The 18,680-nt window shown below is 40.7% G+C and overlaps 1 protein-coding gene across 1 annotated transcript in view; it reads left to right on the forward strand.

Annotated features, from left to right (window-relative positions):
• LOC121648741 (bile salt-activated lipase-like) overlaps positions 1-16,833 on the forward strand; it is a 35,676-nt gene extending 18,843 nt beyond the window's left edge. The window contains exons 11-12 of the mRNA XM_041999051.1: positions 15,751-15,858; positions 16,512-16,833. Of these exons, the coding sequence (XP_041854985.1) occupies positions 15,751-15,858; positions 16,512-16,602 (199 nt within the window). The 3' untranslated portion in view covers positions 16,603-16,833. The remainder of the gene's footprint in view (positions 1-15,750; positions 15,859-16,511) is intronic.
• The last annotated feature ends 1,847 nt before the right edge of the window (positions 16,834-18,680 follow it).

Consider the following 18,680-nt stretch of genomic DNA (forward strand, 5'->3'; position numbering starts at 1 on the left):
CTCAAACTTCACCAGGTGATTTGTGCTGTAGGTTGTTGTGCAGTGGTGTGTCAGCAGGGTGAAGAGCAGGAGGCTGAGCACACAGCCTTAGGGAGCCCCTGTGCTCAGTGTGGTGCATCTTGAGGTGTTGTTGCCGACATGTACTGCTTGTGGTCTCTGACTGAGATAGTCCAGCAGCCAGCTGCAGAGGGAGGTGCTGAGGCCCAGTTTGTCCAGGTTGCAGATGAGGTGTTGTGGTATTATGGTGCTGAATGCTGAACTGAAGTATATGAACAGCATGCTCACATATGAGTCTTTCTTGTCCAGGTCGGTGAGGGCTGGGTGGAGGGCAGAGCAGATTGCATCCTCTGTGGATCATTTAGCTTTCTAGGCGTTCTGTGCAGAACCTAACAAGTCTTGCAGTCTTGAACTGGTGTGAACCAGCCTTCAGTAATAACTAAAGTGAGAATTTAAGCTAAATTCCAATTCAGTTCTTGAATTTGAATAGAGATTGCAAACAGGAAGCAGAATTGCAGTAAGTAGAATGGAATTCCATGAAATTCAAAGAAATTCACAATACATAACTGAGGCCTATTTAACAAAAAAGCTTTACAGTATGAATTACGTATGAGTGCAACATGAAGTTCTTACAAGATTCTATTGACTTTATGTACACAACACTGTTATGGTAAACAGGCTTTTTTTTTTTAACAAGTCTACATTAAAACTTTCTCTATAAAACATAATTGAAATTGTAATAACTTTCAAATTGTAGAAACTGATGGGACAGCACTTAATTTCCAGAATACCTTGCTCTATCCAAGTCTTCAGAGCGGTTGTCCAAACATTTCAGATGTTTAGTTCAGACTACACTGTTGTGAAATAAGACTGGCTTTTGTAATTACAGCAATATTTAAAATAACATGTAAAAGCACATCCATGTCTGTTCATGTTGGTGAGACAATTTCCACTACAAATGGAAACCACACCATTAGATGCAACAGCGTTGTCCTGTAAAGTACTTAAATAAAGTAAGATTCAAGATGGCTGCCACCAAGCTCACCTGAGAGACTGGCCAAGATACAATCTATCTGAAATCAAGTTAATCCTCTTACAAATCTTACAAAATATCACTTTATATTGTCATCTACCATCATATTCATGGAGAATTTAACTTCTACAGCAATCAGGCTTGGAGTAGTTTGACATGTGATCTGCCACACAGAGGATTCAGCTCCTTATGGTTTGGATCTAATATCAGCATATCTTGATTAAAAACATGCCTCCAAAGATGAAAAACAATGATGACTTTGTCACTGCTACTCAGGTTCGTCAAATGCTTGAGGAGCAAAAAAGTTTCTTTGTGGATTTATTAAAGCAGCAGGAAAGCACTTATTAGGGCTTTCTACAAATGCTTATGGATTCATTTAACACCAGAGTGGATGGAATGCTGAAAGATCTATGTGACTATAAAGCAAGTCTTCAGTACACTCAAAAGGATGTTGAGGAAGTACAACTGCTTTCTAAAAAACTATCCAATGACCTTAAAAACATTACTGATGACATAAACATGGTCAACTCTAATCTTAACATCATGAATGGCAAAGCTGACTATTTGGAAAATCATTTTCGTCAGAAAAACTTGATCTTTGATGGAATCACTGAGTCCGAAAATGAAAAATGGAGTGACTCAGAGATTAAAATTAGAAAAATCTTGAATGAAAACCTCGGACTTGACCAAAAGCACATTGAAATAGAACGGGCTTATCGCTCTGGAAGACCATCTGCCAGAGATGGGAAACCAAGACCAATTGTGGCAAAGTTTCTTTGCTTTAAGGATAAGACCGCTGTCTTGGATAAAGTGAAGCACCTAAAAGGGATTAATATTTATGTTAATGAAAATTACTCCGAAGCTGTCAGAAAAAAACGAAAGGATCTTATTCCTGTGGTGAAAGAAGCAAGTAAAGAGGATAAATTGCTTATTTGGGATTCGATAAGCTCATTACCCCCCCTCCCAAAAATTCAACAAGGGAGTAGAAATGCAACATCCTTTGCTTTGAGTATGATGCATCACAATGTCTGAAATTATATGAGTGAGAACTACTTCTGATATGAACCAGAATTCCAAATGCTTTAAATGCCAAAAGAAGATGACTTCACATATTTCTTGTTCCATCTGCAAAGCAAGTTTTCATTTCAGATGTACTTCCATCTCTAAAAATGATACTAATATTTGGTTTTCTTGGTTTTGTGAAGTATGCTCTTCTATCTTTCCTTTCAACACAGTTGATGATAATCAGATGCTTAAGTTTATAAATAACAATGCAAATTATGTGACGACACTATGGTATTTAATCCTTTTGACCTTTTAATAGATAGAATTATTTGGAAGATGTGCATAATTTAGAATTTGACCCCGATATTAACTTTTTTTCTGATATTGATAATCCCATGTATTGCAAATATTATAATGAAGAGCAATTCAATTCTTTGATTGATTCATTATCAAATGATTGTACTCTATTTTGCATTTAAATATTCACAGTCTCCCAAAAAATTATGATCAGCTCATTAATTTACTATCTACATTAAATCACACATTTTCAGTTATTGGTCCTTATGAAATTGCTTGTCAGTTTAATAATTTCTTTTCAAGCGTAGGTGGCACTTTAGCCAGTAGGATAGAAAATACCAAAGTTAATCCACTAATTTATATAAAGAGTTCTTTCCCACCTTGAAGTCATTTTGATCCTCCTAACATTAAGGAGGTTAGTGATATTATTTTACAGCTGAAAAACTCAGCTCCAGGACATGATGGAGTAAGTGCTTCTTTAATTAAAGAAGTACTGACTTCATTAAGTAAGCCTTTAACATTTATATTTACATTATCAATAAAAACAGGAATTATCCCTTCTGATTTAAAACTTGCAAAAGTCATTCCATTGTTTAAATCTGGTGATTCAAGATCCTTTAACAATTATCACCCTATTTCTATTTTACCATGTTTTTCTAAAAGTTTAGAAAAATTAGTTTACCAAAAAATGATAAAACATTTAAATGAACACAATATTTTTTGTCATTATCAGTTTGAATTCAGTAAGAACTTTTCAACATATATGGCTCTTACTGAACTTACATGGAATTTACACAGCTTTAAACAATAATGAATACCCAATAGGTGTGTTTATAGATCTGTCAAAAGCTTTTGACATGGTGCATCATGAAATATGGTTGAATAAATGATATGGTTTTTATGGAGATGTTTATAAACGGTTATTCAATTACGTTAACGACAGAAAATAGTATGTATTTATTAAAAGTTATGAATCTAGAAAAAATTTTATTCAATATGGTGTCCCTCAAGGATCCATATTAGGACCTTTATTATTTTGATATATCTAGCTGCAGTTACTACATCTACTGTTCCACTGTTATTTGCAGATGACACTACCCTTTTAATCTCTTACAGGGATCTGAGCACTCTTATAAAAAATTAAATAAGGATCTTTTAAAATATTCTATTTGGTTTAAAACTAATAAGTTATTATTAAATTTAACAAAAATGTAATTTTATTATATTTGCAAGAAAGATAAATTTAAAATCTGAAGAAGTTAAAATTCATCTACAAAATGAGGAAATTGCAAAAGTTTCAAGTGTTCGATTTCTGGGTGTCCAGGTCTATGACAAACTTTCATGGAGAGATCAAGTTGGTTTTGTCTGCAATAAAGTCACCAAATCTCTTGGCATATTGAGAAAAGTAAGAAGTTATGTAAATAATACAGTAATTTTGACATTATATAATACTTTATTATATCCATATTTATTGTATTGTAATACTGTATGGGAAAGTACTTTCCAACCGACTTAAGGAAAATATTATTGTTACAAAAAGCATTTGTTCATTTAGCAACATTTTCCAGTCATGATGCACCAAGCGCACCTCTTTTTTTAAAATTACAACTGTTAAATATTTATTATATTAATATTTATCAGATATGTATATATTTTTTTTAAGATAAAGCATGGTAAATCTTCTCAAAGCTTTAGTAATTATTTTATTAGTAAAAGTCAAGTTCATTCTTACAAAACTAGAACTAAATTATTTACTTTACATATGTTTCTGAGTAAATGTGATTTTTGTTTCGGATTTAGATTGTTTGTTTCTCAAAGTGAGCTGTTAAAGAAAACTGTCTCGGGGTGTGGCTTGTAGCATAAGCCTGACTGGGTTTCTGCCACACACGTCATATGTTTGGCTGTGTTTGAATGTACACCTATACTTTTTATTGTGTGAAAAAAAATAATAAAATAAAAATAAAATAAAAAAATTATACTTGCATTTAGTTGTAGCCCGGTCTAAAATATTTATTTGAGACTGTAAAGGCCAAAATATAAACTCATTGGGAGTAAATAAAAATGCATTGGTTATGTTTTATGCTTCATGGTTGAAGAGTATGAACGTCTAGATAAAGAGAAATGAAAGGGGTTTGTTGAGAGTCTCAAAGGTCCAGCTTTGGAGATAATTCAAGCAGTACGCACAGCTAATCCCATGGCAAGCCATGCAGACTACATACAGTCATTGGAAAACACCTTTGGAACTTCAGAATCCGGAGAAGAACTCTCTCTCACATTCAGAGCTATGCACCAAAGACAAGGTGAATGTTTGTCAGATTTCTTGCTCAGATTGGAAAGAATGCTGAACAACGTAATGCAAAAAGATGGTCTACCAGTCAATGAGGCCAACAAAGCTACTTAACTACTACTTAACTACAACTACTTAAAGGTGCAACTGAATCAGACGTCATGCTTTTTCAGCTAAATCTGAGAGAAAGGTGTGGTAAACCTAATAAAAGACATTCATGAAGAAGAGGAGTGTGAAGCAGCAAGACTCAAGTTCAAAACACCCGCCCAACAGCAATATGTTCATGCAGTGCAGGTAGAAAGTGAAACAGACTGTCAGCAACTCAATGTTCAGATAGAAATGCATGAGTTAAGATCAAAAGTTAAAAAGCTAAAAAGACAGCCAAAAGTAGCAGTTATGAACACAAAGACAACACAGCCAGTGCAGCTGATCAAGATGATTGTGTTGCCCGAGTAAATAGTTCAAAAGTCTCAACCCAAAGTGCAGACATACCTGAAGGTCTTATTGGTCCATCCTCCAGACTATCAAAATAAATAACATCTAATGCAATGGTCTTATGGATTCTGGATCAACAGTAACAATCATTTTTGAAGATTGGTACAAGGCCAATATACCAATATCCCATTTTCAGCCTAGCTATCTGGGGATTATCAACTGAGTTATATCCTTACTGTGGGTATGTAGTGGTTGAAGTGGAGTTTCCCGAAGATCTAGCAGGTGTTAAAGGACCCATCAACATCCTTGCTCTTGTCTGTCCTGAGCGACTACAAGGTCATAAAACCCCTGTAGTTGTTGGTACAAAGGCTTTTTTGTTCCATCGCCTATTTCAGTTGTGTAAAGATAGCGGTAGTGAAGGCAATGTCAGTTCTATGAGAATACAAGCAGTTTATGACTAAATACAAACTCAGTCTTTGATGTCACATGCAGCAGACAACTCCATAGGGCAAGTGAAATGGCAAGGCCACTTACCGGTGAACAGTTTTATGGCACTTGTAAAGTAGAGCAGAAGGCTACTGAGCCCAGAGATGTTGTCTTTGTTGAGACACCAGTCGTGCCCCAACTCCCATCTGGCGTGTTAGTACAGCCAGGTGTTCTTCCTGAGAGTGACATAGATGAGAACCATTTTGTAGTCCTCTTACATAACGAGTCAGAAAAACCTACCTCTATTCCAGCCGGCACAGTTATTGCCAAGATGCATGCAGTAGATGTAGTCATGAACCCTAAAGCTCTAGAGTCTGAGACGAGTACTTTAGACCCAGAACTCTTTGATTTTGGTAATTCATCTGTTCCCAAAGAGTGGAAGGAAAGGCTACAGCAAAAGCTAGCTGAGAGACAGCATGTTTTCTCTCTCGTATCCGTCTTAGCGATTCTACTCCCTTCAGAGAGTGATCGTGTCGATGAATTGAATCAATGATGCCTTAGACTGTCTTTCAGGCAGTAAATGGTTTTCAGTCCTTGACCTCCAGAGTGGACACTATCAGATAGCCATGTCCGAGGAGGATATGGAAAAAACTGCTTTATCTGCCCCCTCGGATTCTATCAGTTTGAAAGAATGCCGCAAGGTATAACAGGAGTCCCTGCCACTTTTCAGCGGTTTATGGAGAAAGCCATAAAGCCATTGAACATGAAAGATGGTGCCTGTGTCCGTGGCTGCTCGTCTGTTGCTCTCCCTGTGGTTTGTGTTTTTGCTGATCTTATGCCTGGGCTCCCAACTTTCCGAATCTCTGCTGATGTATAATCGTCAGTTTCTTCTAGAATTTCAGTACAATGCTGGAGTTCCATCAATGTTCTGCTATAGCCATTGTACAACTCTCCCCCATTGCTATTGGGTATTCCGGCTTACCTGTTCAGGGCGTCAGCCCTCCTCCCACGGCAGAAACACCCCCGCAAACGCGGTAGTCATCTGGTGAGGCTGAAGGCATCCCTGGCTCGCTTCTCATCATTTTCCCAACTGGGATCTGGATCCTACGTGGTGCCCTGGATCCTCCTGATGTCTGCCTTGTACCTGTCGCTGGCTTTGTGGGCCAACACCGCCTCTCCTGTTCTCCTCGACTATGTCGGTGTGGGGTGAATGCCAGGAATCTGAGGATTTGCCGTGCCGCTGATTATGCTGTGTTAGCCCGCTTGGCTAGTTCTGCTAACTCCGTCACCACACTCAACTGTGGTCTGCTCAACATCCATTCTTTTACGAACAAGGGGGATCTCATTTTGGACTGTAAGTTGGATTTTCTCTGTTTGACTGAAACGTGGCAACAGCCCAATGACTTTATTCATCTCAATGCATCCACTCCACCTGAGTTTGTTTACATGTCTAAACCTCGCGGCTCTGGTAGGGGGGGTGGTCTTACGATGATTCACCACCAGCAGTGGAAAGTGCCAACTTAAAGCTAAAAGACGCCGGCTTGAACGCCTTGCCAAGAAAACTGGACCCATTCATAAGGACATGTACAATAGCCACATTCTTCTATATAAGGACTGTATTGCTTCAGCAAAATCCACAAACTATTCAGGCTTAATCTGTTCTAATGAAGGAAATCCTAAATCTCTCTTTTCACTGTTTAATAATATCACAAAACCTCCGGACTCGTTCCCTCCTTGTCTTTACTCAGCTGACTTCTGCAAATACCTTTTTTCCTTCTTTACCTCAAAAATCCCAAATATCCATCAACAGCTTACCACTGGAGGAGCTGCTGTCTCCATTGCAGACCCTCTATCTCCATTTCTTTCTATCCCACACTCGTTCTCAGATTTTACTCTTCCATCCCCATCTGATATTTCTGAACTGATTCAGAAATCCAAACCTTCCACCTGCCTGCTCGACCCTCTTCCTACAGTCCTAGTCAAAGCTTGTCTCCCTTCACTGGGTCCACACATCACTGCCGTCATTCATTCCTCCCTCACCTCCGGATATGTTCCACTAGCCTTCAAGATTGCTGCTGTCACTCCAATCATCAAAAAACCTGGTGCTGATCCGTCTGCCTTTAATAACCTTCGTCCCATTTCTAATCTTCCCTTCATCTCTAAAATTCTCGAAAAGGTTGTCGCCTCTCAACTACACAAACACCTCACTAATAATAACCTTTACGAACAATTCCAGTTTGGCTTCTGTCCTTTCCACAGCACAGAATCTGCTCTGTTAAAAATCACCATTGACCTGCTGATGGCAGCTGACTCTGGTCTTCTCACAATCCTCATCCTCTTAGATCTCAGCGCAGCATTCAACACCATCTCACACAGCATCCTCCAAAATAGACTGGCAACCCTTGGTGTTTCTCATACTCCTCTCACTTGGTTTTCCTCATATCTCTCCAACAGTTTATTCAACTCAAGGTCCACACTTCAGAGTCACTCCCCGTCTTGCCCGGTGTACCCCAGGGATCAGTCCTGAGCCCCTTATGTTCATCACTTATCTTCTCCCCCTTGGCTACATTTTCTGTAAATATAATATCAACTTCCATTCCTATGCAGACGACACCCATCATCTACATCTCCTCCAAACTGTAATCATTTCAAGAGCATTACTCGGTCTGCTTACTTCCACCTTCGTAATATCAACCGTCTACGCTCATCACTCACTCCGCATGCTACCGCAATCCTTATCCATAGTCTTGTCACATGCCGCATCGACTACTGTAACTCACTTCTCTTCGGTCTTCCCAAAAAATCACTTCAGAAACTACAGCTTCTCCAGAACTCCGCTGCTCGTATCCTGACTCGCACCTCTTCCTTTAAACATATTTCCCCTGTCCCCACTGGCTCCCAAAAAAATACAGAATCAACTATAAGTTACTGGTCCTTACTTTCAAAGGTATTCACAATCTGGCCCCTCCTTATCTGTTTGATCTCCTCCATATTGCCACACCCTCCTGTGCTCTTAGGTCATCCTCCTCCATTCACCTTACTGTTCCCTCGGCCCATCTCTCTACCATGGGGAGCAGAGCAACAGCTCTGGAACTCACTCCCACCTGAGATTCAGAACATCGATTCTCTTCCATCATTCACATCTGCACTCAAAACCCACCTGTTTAAACTGGCCTACTCCCTAGAAATCATGTAACTGACTGTTTTATGTAATTCTTATATCAATATCTTTAATCTATTTTTAACTCTTATGTAATTTATTTATTTATTTATTTATTTATTTTTCCTTTTGTGTACGGTGACCTTTGGTGTAGAAAGGCGCCAAGAAATAAAATTTATTATCATTATTATTATTATTATTAAAGCCGTTGGTGACATGCATCTTCTCCAAGTCATCGTGTACCATGATGACATAATAGTCTTTGGCAGAACGCTTGAAGAATATGAGCAACGTCTTCTAAAAGTTTTAGATCATCTTGGGGAATTTGGTCTCAAAAGTTGCTGTCGTCAAAACTTGGCCTGAGCCAACAGACCTCAAGTCACTTCACTCGTTCCTTTGGTTTTATGGATACTATCACAGGTTTATTACAAACTACTCAAACATTGTCCGTCCACTAACTGAGCTAACTAAGGGCTATCCACCTACTCAGAAAACTAGGAAAACTCAAACAAAAACTCAAACCAAGAGTTACCTCAAACCATCTGAACTCTTCAAACAGCATTGGGACCAATCCTGTCAACAAGCTTTTAAACAGATCATTGACTGTCTGACAAATGCCCCTGTGTTAGGATTTGCAGATCCCACCAAACCTTATGTCTTGCACGTAGATGCTGGCATGAATGGTGTCGGTGCTGTGCTCAACCAAGAGTACCCTGAGGGCCTTAAGCCCATTGCCTTTGCGAGATGAAAACTCTGTCAGAACGAAACTACCCAGTCCATTAACTTTAGTATTTAGCACTGAAGTGGGCAGCCACAGACAAATTTCATGACTTCCTCTACGGAGCGAAGTTAGAACCGACAACTACCTGTCAACGTACGTGTTGACTACAGCAAAGTGAATTGCTGTCGGACATTGCTGGCTTGCAGCTTTAGCCACTTACGATTTCCACATTCAGTATAGTCCTGGTCATCATAACATAGATGCTAATCTATTATCCTGTCAGTACTCCCACTGAATGGTGGACAGACGTTTCACCCTCTGCCATAAAAGTCATTTGTAAGAAAGAGTCTGCAAATGAAACTACTAAGACCTCGTTAGGCTTGTAAAGCAACTTGGAGTTCCTCCATCCCATGATGATCCCAGAAGCTTACGTTTTCCCTGTGAGTGACTATGTTGGAGCAGTTAACTCCCAAAGACTTGCAAACATCTCAAGAGCTTGACACAGTCATCAGTCCCGTAAAACAAACCAGTCGAACTGGACAACCACCATCAAAAAACCTGCCACCTGGTGTGACTTTGCTGGATCGGGAAAGATCAAAACTCAAACTAAAAAATGAGATACTGTATAGACAGTGACAATTGCCTAATGGCACAGTCAGCGAACAACTGGTTCTACCAGAGCGATACTGAACAAGTGTAATGAGATCGCTGCATGATGAATGTGGACAGCTTGGTGTGGAGAAAACCACAGAACTGATCAAGGATTGTTTCTATTAGCCTCAAATGAATACTAATGTGGAAAAGTACATAAAATCGTGGATGTTGTGTTTCTTGCAAAATTATCCAACAATGGTCAGCCCCATTGAATCAAATCACAAGTAGTGGCCCCTTAGATCTAGACTGGATTGATTTCTTTCAAAAAGAGCCAGACAACAAAGGAGTTGTCATTGCGCTAGTAGTAAATGATCATTACACAAGGTACACCCAGGTGTTTCCTACAAAAGACCAAAAGTCAGTCACAGTTGCCAAATTATTATGGGAAAAATACTTTGTCCATTACGGACTACCAGCCAGAATACACTCGGATCAAGGGCGAGACTTTGAAAGCCGCCTTATAAAAGAACTCTTGTCCATGCTTGGCATCCAAAAGTCATGTACTTCACCGTATCATCCACAAGGGCAACTGGAACGTTTCACCAGAACACTTCTTTCAATGCTCGGTACTCTGGAAAAGGTAAAGAAACAAAACTGAAGTCAGCAAATCAGTCAATTAGTACATGCGTATAACTGCACAAAAAATGAGTCTACTGGATATTCTCACTACTATTTGATGTTCGGAAGAAATGCCAGATTGCCTGTTGACCTCTGTTTTGGTGTTGCTCTTAAGGGTGATTCAGAGACATCTCATCTACAGTACGTTGACAAAATAAGAAAAGAACTCCAACAAGTTTACAACCTAGCAACCGAAAGTGCAACAAAGAACCATCTGAGAAACAATTTGCGCTATGATCAACGAGTGAGAGACCAACCTCAATGAGAAAGAGACAGAGTCCTGATGAGAAATGTTAGCCACAAACTACAAGACAGATGGAAATCTATACCTTATATCGTGGTCAAGAAGTTACCAAACTTACCTGTGTACCAGATCAAGCCAGAACAAGGAACAGGAAGTGTGAAAACTATACACAGGGATCATCTTCTGCCAATTGGTTATCTGATCAGAATTCAGGTTACGGTACAACCTGAAAGAGTCAGACCCCCAGTTACCAGGAGACAACATATTCTTAGGATAAGAACATGTGACCAAAGAGATCAAACATCTGATGATGATTTTTCAGTCTCAGAGTCTGAGAGTGAATATGTCTATGAGTATCCAACCACTGATTATGATGAGAGAAAATTTTACATACCAACCAGACCTGATACAGGACCTTTGAAAGTGAATCTGAGCGAGAGGAAGGTAAATCTGAAATTGCACAGGATGATGAAAACCTGCCCTTACATGCGGAAGTAGATCCTAATGATGCAACTGAAGACACTGATGTGGAATTGAGAACTCACGTAAGTCCTAAAACCAGAAAGTCAAAACAAGAAGCCAAACCAGTTATCAGTTTGACCTATGATAAACCTGGAAAACAAACTGAGGAACCTGTGACTATCATGCACCAAGGCAGGTATTGTCATCCGTTGTAGTTAGTTGTGATTTATCTAATGTTTTATAGAATTCATTGAAAGTGTTATTTATCTTGTCAGGGTCGTGGCTAATGTTTCCTTCTGGATCTCTGACAGAGGAGATGGTTGTTTTCTCCTTGTTTGTCGGATTTAATTCCGAGTTCTAACTCTGAAAATCTCAAAGTTTCCTTCTTTTTCTTATGAGAAGAGAAGGAAATTATTTTCCCTCTCATTACTGATTTTTTCTGTTCCACCGCGATGACAGCGCAAGCGCCTTCAGGGATGGATTTTCTTCTTATGGCAAACAGGACTCTCCGTCGGTCCAGAATCTCTCTGGGATATTGGTCATTTACTTCGAAGTTTGTTCCCTTCAGTTCGCGGCCCTGGTTCTTCACCTGCTCCTTCTGTTTGAAGCTGACGAACTTCGCTACAATAGGTCTTGGTCTGCTGGACCCGGGTTTCCTCCTACCGAGCCGATGGACTCTGTGAAAGGAGATGCTTTTTACCTTTTCCTCCAGGAGCTTCTGGTGAGTTTTCATGAAGTTTTTCACCGTGGTCTCGGGGTCCTCCTCCGTCTGCTCTGGAATCCCTGCAAATACCAGATTCTCTCTGATGGTCTACGCCTGCAGATCGATCACCGTTTCCTTCATCTTCTTATTTTCCTCCGAGAGACGGGTTAAGCCCTCGGTGAGGGATTTTACCGACTCTCTGAAACCGACATTTTCTACAGCCAGAGTTTCCACCTGCTTCTGGCTGAATTCTAGTGATTCATGTAGCACCTGGAACTCCTTGTGGAGAATTTCTACCAGGCTCAAACGGACATCAAAACTACTAATTTTCTTATCTATAGAGATCAGAACATCCATTGTGCCGTTCCCGGGTGGTGAAATAGCTCCAGGTGAATCCTCATTTCGCTGTCTCTTGGCCTTAGATGAGGTGGAGGGGGTGGACGTGTTGTTTGGTTTCCCCATGACGATTCTGTTGTAACAACGATCTATAAAATCTGTCAGGTTGGCCAAATCCTCCCCGCTGTGCTCCAGAGTGTGAAGACACTATTTTCCTACTTTAAAGAATATTTTATTTAGGCTGGCACAAATACAATTGAATGAAAGCATAAATATTTGGACGCGCCTAGTTTGAATCTGCTGTCTCACCGGAATTACTTCACCTACAGCTTTAGCGTCACTTACCTGCCACCAGCGTCCGGGTCACACGTTTATATAAAAAAAATGTTACCAGAATAGTTTATTATTTTGAGTTAAAGAAAGACATAGTAATTTACATATTTTGTACAGAACTGGAGGCACCGCTATAATAAAAATAACTTATAAATATGTCTAAAAGAGTAAATGCTAATTAGAAATGGTTTCTCCTGTTTACTAAAAGTGGTTTCCAGCCTAAATATTGTTCCCAGGGCCCCACTCATAGTACTATTACCACATTAACAAAGAGTTAATATTTAGCTACTTAAGATGGGTGCTACATACTAAAACATTGTTTCATTTGATTGCTTTGAAATTAAAATATTTAACGCTTCCCCTACAAATCTGATATGTGATAAGAATGAATTTCTCTGAATTGCAATGAATTCAATTACACTTCCTGTAATTCCAGTTCAAATTCAATCCAACACCCCTTGGGGTGGAGTTCATTCAGTGAATTGAATCTTAAATTCTGAATTTTGTACAAGCCTAGTGTGAGGTGATGTTGCATGAATTCGTTAAAATAAAATAAACTGAACTGGTGTCAGGTTGTCTGATTAAACTGGTTTAGTCCAGTTGTAACGTCCTAAGCAGTTCACTCTGGACATGATACCATCCAACTGTTTAAAAACAGTTTTTACCTCTGTAGAAAGTGATCTCTTACTGGTATCAGTCACTAAAAATAGTTGCCATTAAGCCACTCCTAAAGAAAAGGACCTTATAATGAATAACCATAGACCTGTCTCTAACTTCTTTTATGTCCAAGATTATTGAGAAAGTTTTATTTAACCAGCCTAATGACATCTAAAGACCCATTTATGCTTAACACAGAACGTAATTTGGTCCCTTTTCAGGGAGCTTAGCTATCCATTGCTTGAAGCAGAAGACGGAGCAATACCACCAGAAATCGTGGGGGCAGTGCTGAGCAGAATAGCTGACGTGATCAGTGAAAGAAATAAACCAGAGAAGAAGAAGAGAATCAGGAAGGGGACAAGAAGCAGAAGAAGAATGAAGACAAGGACAATAACTGTAGAAATTGTGCGAGCTTTTGAATAAAGACCAGTATTTAGGGTGTTTTGGGGGGGGGGGGGGGGGAACAACTTTAAGGCAATGCGTTATCGTTGCTAAACGGTGTCTGAAACTGACATCGGCTCACGAGAGTGAACTCTGAACTCAACACTGCCCCCTAGTGGAGAAATTGACTTAACAACCATGGCAACGTAAAGATTCATGGAAGTATGAGGACGGTGACGGATGACAACAACTGAAATGGACTTAGCTATTTCTGTACATAAGGGAGCAGAAATGGGCCTTTAAATGAAACCATACTGATAAAATTCAGTCCGATTTCCCACCTCACCACAGCCCTGAAACAGCTCTGGTCAAGGTGGTAAAGAATTGGTTCTGGTCTAGTGTCAGTCCTGGTTCTGGTCTAGTATCAGTCCTGGTTGTGGTCTAGTGTCAGTCCTGGTTCTGGTCTAGTGTCAGTCCTGGTTCTGCTGGATCTCAGTGCTGTGTTTGATACTATAGATCATGGTGTACAGGCTGGATAACTGGGTTGGGCTTTCTGGAGCAGTCCTTAACTGGTTCAGGTCCTGTTTAGAAGGCCGGAGTTATTTTGTTATGATCGGCATCTATGAATCTGAGCAAGTGGCCATGACTTGTGGAGTCCCCCAGGAGTCAGTTCTTGGACGTCTTCTGTCAAATATTACAGAACTTTGGCATTAATGATCACAGTTACGCAGTTGATACACAACTTTATGTTTCTGTCACCAGACGACTGCAGCCCAGCAGACTTACTGTGTCAGAGTCTGGAGCAAATAAACACCTGGATGAAGGAGAATTTTCTACAATTACATGAAGACAAAACAGGTTATTCTGTTTGGTAGAAAGAGAAGAGGGTCAGCATTGGTAAACACCTGGAGACTCAGGCTCTTTAAACCACCGACCAAGTTGATAACATTGGAGTGTTGATAGACTCAGACCTGACTTTCAGCAGCCACATCAAAGCTTCACTAAGAAGCTTTTTACCAGCTCAGAAACATCAACAGAATTAAAAGTTTAGTCTCCCAGTAAGACCAGGAGAAAGTCTTCCATGCATCCATCTCCAGTAGGCTGGATCACTGTACTGGTATTTAACAGGACTTTCCAGTAAGACTACTAAACATCTGCAGCTCATCCAGATGCTGCTGCTGGAGTTTTAACCAGGACTAAGAGATCTAAACTAATCACACCAGTTATAACATATTTACTGGTTTCTAGTTTATACTGGTTTCTAGAGTATACAGGTTTCTAATTTATACTGGTTTCCAGTTTATACTGGTTTCTAGTTGATACTGGTTTCCAGTTTAGACTGGTTTCCAGTCAGTCACAGAATAGATTTTAAACCCTTCTGATCGTTTACATCCCAGAATGGTTTAGGCCCAGAATTCATCTGTGATATGTTCAGAGAACGTAAACCTGGCAGAGCTCTTAGATCCAAAGTCTCTGGTCAACTAGTCCCGAGTCCAGAGCAGAGTCCAGGTCATTTTGAGACCAGAGTCCAGAGTAAACCTGGAGCAGCAGCATGTAGCTGTTCTGCTGCAGTGGAGATTAAACTTTCTTCAAATCCAGGTGAAACGTTTCTGTTCTCATCGTCTCAGCAGGAAATCTTCTGCTGACTTTCAACTGATCTGCTTTTAATCATTTTAATGTTTATGATTTTATTGTGATTTTTGCTATTTGATGCTGTCTTTTACTACTTCTGAATGCATTCTTTGTTCCATCTGTAATGCTGTTAATATTTTGTTTAAAGCACTTTGAATCATCAATGAAATGAAATGTGCTGTAGAAATAATCTGGGTTTCCCTTTAAAGTGGTGTGAACTGGTTTTAAAAGGTTCTGTAAAAGCTGGAAGTGGTCTGAACTGATGTAAAATTGTATGAACTAAACTGGTCTGAACTGGTTTGGTCCAGATAAACTGGCCTGAAGAGACATTGAACTTGTTCAGACTGGTTCCTCTCCTCTCATTTCCAGTAATCCCAGTACAGGTGACAGCAGAGTCCCAGTTGCTTGGCCTCCATTCACCAAAAACCATCGACCTTATTTGACCATCAACCACAAGATGAGCAAGTCCTCCGTCGGGTACCGCACTCTTCCATCATTCTTCTTTTCTAAAATGTTTTCATTCAGCTGGAAAATATTCATGTGGACCAGATTATCTCATAAATCTGGTTCCTAGTAGGCTTTTGATTGACAGCTCACTGAGCCAATAGGAGTGTCCATGTTAAATCTACTGGATTAAATAACCAACCAGATGCTGACCTCCCCCAGAATGGTCCAGATTCTGTTCAGACTGCTTAACAAATGTGAAGCACAGAGTCCTGGACCACCTCAGCATTGGGCCCGAAGGATCAGATCTGGATATATCAGACCAGATTTTTATTTATAATTTAAAGACACAGATCAAAGCACAGGTCAGGCCAACAGAAATAACAGTAGACAGGGATAAATACCTGTTTTACCAGAGGTCAGAGGTCACATGAGCCCATGAATTCCCTTCTATCATAATGGAAGAAAGATGATGTCCAATATGGTCCAGGTAGGACTGCCAGACCTTGTGGAAAGTGTCTATTTGGTTAGGTACAACGCTCATGGGATAGGCCACCAACACAACCAGAGCGGAGCCTGAGACACTGACACAAACAGCAGTATGAGCTGATCTAAACCTCTCTCCAGCTCTTTGTTTGACTGAAATAAAGTGGTTCTGAGAGGAAACCTATGTTTTGTCTTCTCAGCTACGATCTCAGATCGTACTACGTCAACTACTGGACTCAAATCTACAGCAGCCTGCCGTCAGACAAGAAACAAGAAGAAGAGAAAGTCTGATCGATTACTCTGACTTTGACTCTGAATAATTACAATTAATTATAAATATGTAGATAAAAATTGTTTTTGAGAAAATAACAGTAATAAAACAAAGATGAACTCTTCTCTGTAAACTTTGTAATTCTCTCTCTGAACAGAATTAGTCACCACAGGAAACAGATTGGACATGAAATGAAGACAAGATTAATTTTTCGTCTATAAACATGTTGACTGGTAAAAAATAAAACAGCTTTAAATAAATCCAGACTTAAAAAGATAATTAGTAAGTAGTTATGGCCCAACATCTGGTTGAATTCACAAGATTTTACAGTTCTGCATAACAGTACAAGTCACAGATAGCGTAACAGGGAGCATAACAGGAAGCGTTACATGAAGAGCCACAGGAAACGTAACAGAAAGTGCCAAAGGAAGAGCCACAGGAAGCAAAACATGAAGAATAACAGGAAGTGGAAGAGGAGGCGTCACAGGAAGTGCCACAGGAAGCATAACAGGAAGTGTAACAGAAAGCGTTACAGGAAGCATCACAGGAAGCGCCACAGGAAGAGCCACAGGAAGCATCACAGGAAGCGTCATAGGAAGCATGAGAGGAATAGCCACAGGAAGAGCCACAAGAGGCAAAACAGGAAGGGTTACAGGAAGGGCCCCATGAAGCATCACAGGAAGCTTAACAGTAAGAGCCACAGAAAGCATCACAGGAAGCGTTACAAGAGGTGCCACAGGAAGCATCACAGGAAACGCCACAGGAAGAGCCATAGGATGAGCCACAGGAAACATCACAGGAAGGGTAACAGGAAGCGTTACAGGAAGAGCCACAAAGAAGCATCACAGGTAGCGTTACAGAAAGAGCCCCAGTAAGCATCACAGGAAACGCCACAGGAAACATAACAGGAAGTGTAACAGGAAGCGTTACAGGAAGAGCCTAAGGAAACATGACAGGAAGCACCACAGGAAGAGCCACAGGAAGCATCACAGGAAGCATCACAGGAAGCGTTACAGGAAGCGCCACAGGAAGAGCCCCAGGAAGCATCACAGGAAGCATTACAGGAAGCGCCACAGGAAGTGCCACAGGAAGCATCACAGGAAGAGCAACAAGAAGGCCCACAGGAAGCATCACAGGAAGTGTAACAGGACGTGCCACTGGAAGCATCACAGGAAGCATTACAGGAAGAGCCCCAGGAAGCATCACAGGAAGCTCCACAGGAAGCTCCACAGGAAGAGCCACAGAAAGCATCACAGGAAATGTAACAAGGTCCACAGCAAGCATCACAGGAAGCGTTACAGGAAGTGCCACAGGAAGCATCACAGGACCGGTCACAGGAAGCCTTAAATGAAGTGCCACAGGAAGACCCCCAGGAAGCATCACAGGAAGCGTTGCAGTAAGAGCCACAGAAAGCATCACAGGAAATGTAACAAGAAGGCCCACAGGAAGCATCACAGGAAGCATAACAGGAAGCATCACAGGACCGGTCACAGGAAGCCTTAAATGAAGTGCCACAGGAAGACCCCCAGGAAGCATCACAGGAAGTGTTACAGTAAGAGCCACAGAAAGCATCACAGGAAATGTAACAAGAAGGCCCACAGGAAGCATCACAGGAAGCATAACAGGAAGCATCACAGGACCGGTCACAGGAAGCCTTAAATGAAGTGCCACAGGAAGACCCCCAGGAAGCATCACAGGAAGCGTTACAGTAAGAGCCACAGAAAGCATCACAGGAAATGTAACAAGAAGGCCCACAGGAAGCATCACAGGAAGCGTAACAGGAAGCATCACAGGAAGCATAACAGGAAGCATCACAGGAAGCGCCACAGGAAGAGCCCCAGGAAGCATCACAGGAAGTGTTACAGTAAGAGCCACAGGAAGCATCACAGGAAGCGCCACAGGAAGAGTCCCAGGAAGCATCATAGGAAGAATAATAGGAAGTGTCAAAGGAAACGTAACAGGAAGTGCCACAGAAGGCATCGCAAAAAGTGTTACAGGAAGAACCCCAGGAAGCATCACAGGAAGCACCACAGGAAGAGCCACAGGAAGCATCACAGAAAATGTAACAAGAAGGCCCACGGGAAGCATCACAGGAAGA

The sequence above is a fragment of the Melanotaenia boesemani genome, chromosome 11, assembly GCF_017639745.1.
Source record: "Melanotaenia boesemani isolate fMelBoe1 chromosome 11, fMelBoe1.pri, whole genome shotgun sequence".
NCBI lineage: Eukaryota > Metazoa > Chordata > Actinopteri > Atheriniformes > Melanotaeniidae > Melanotaenia > Melanotaenia boesemani.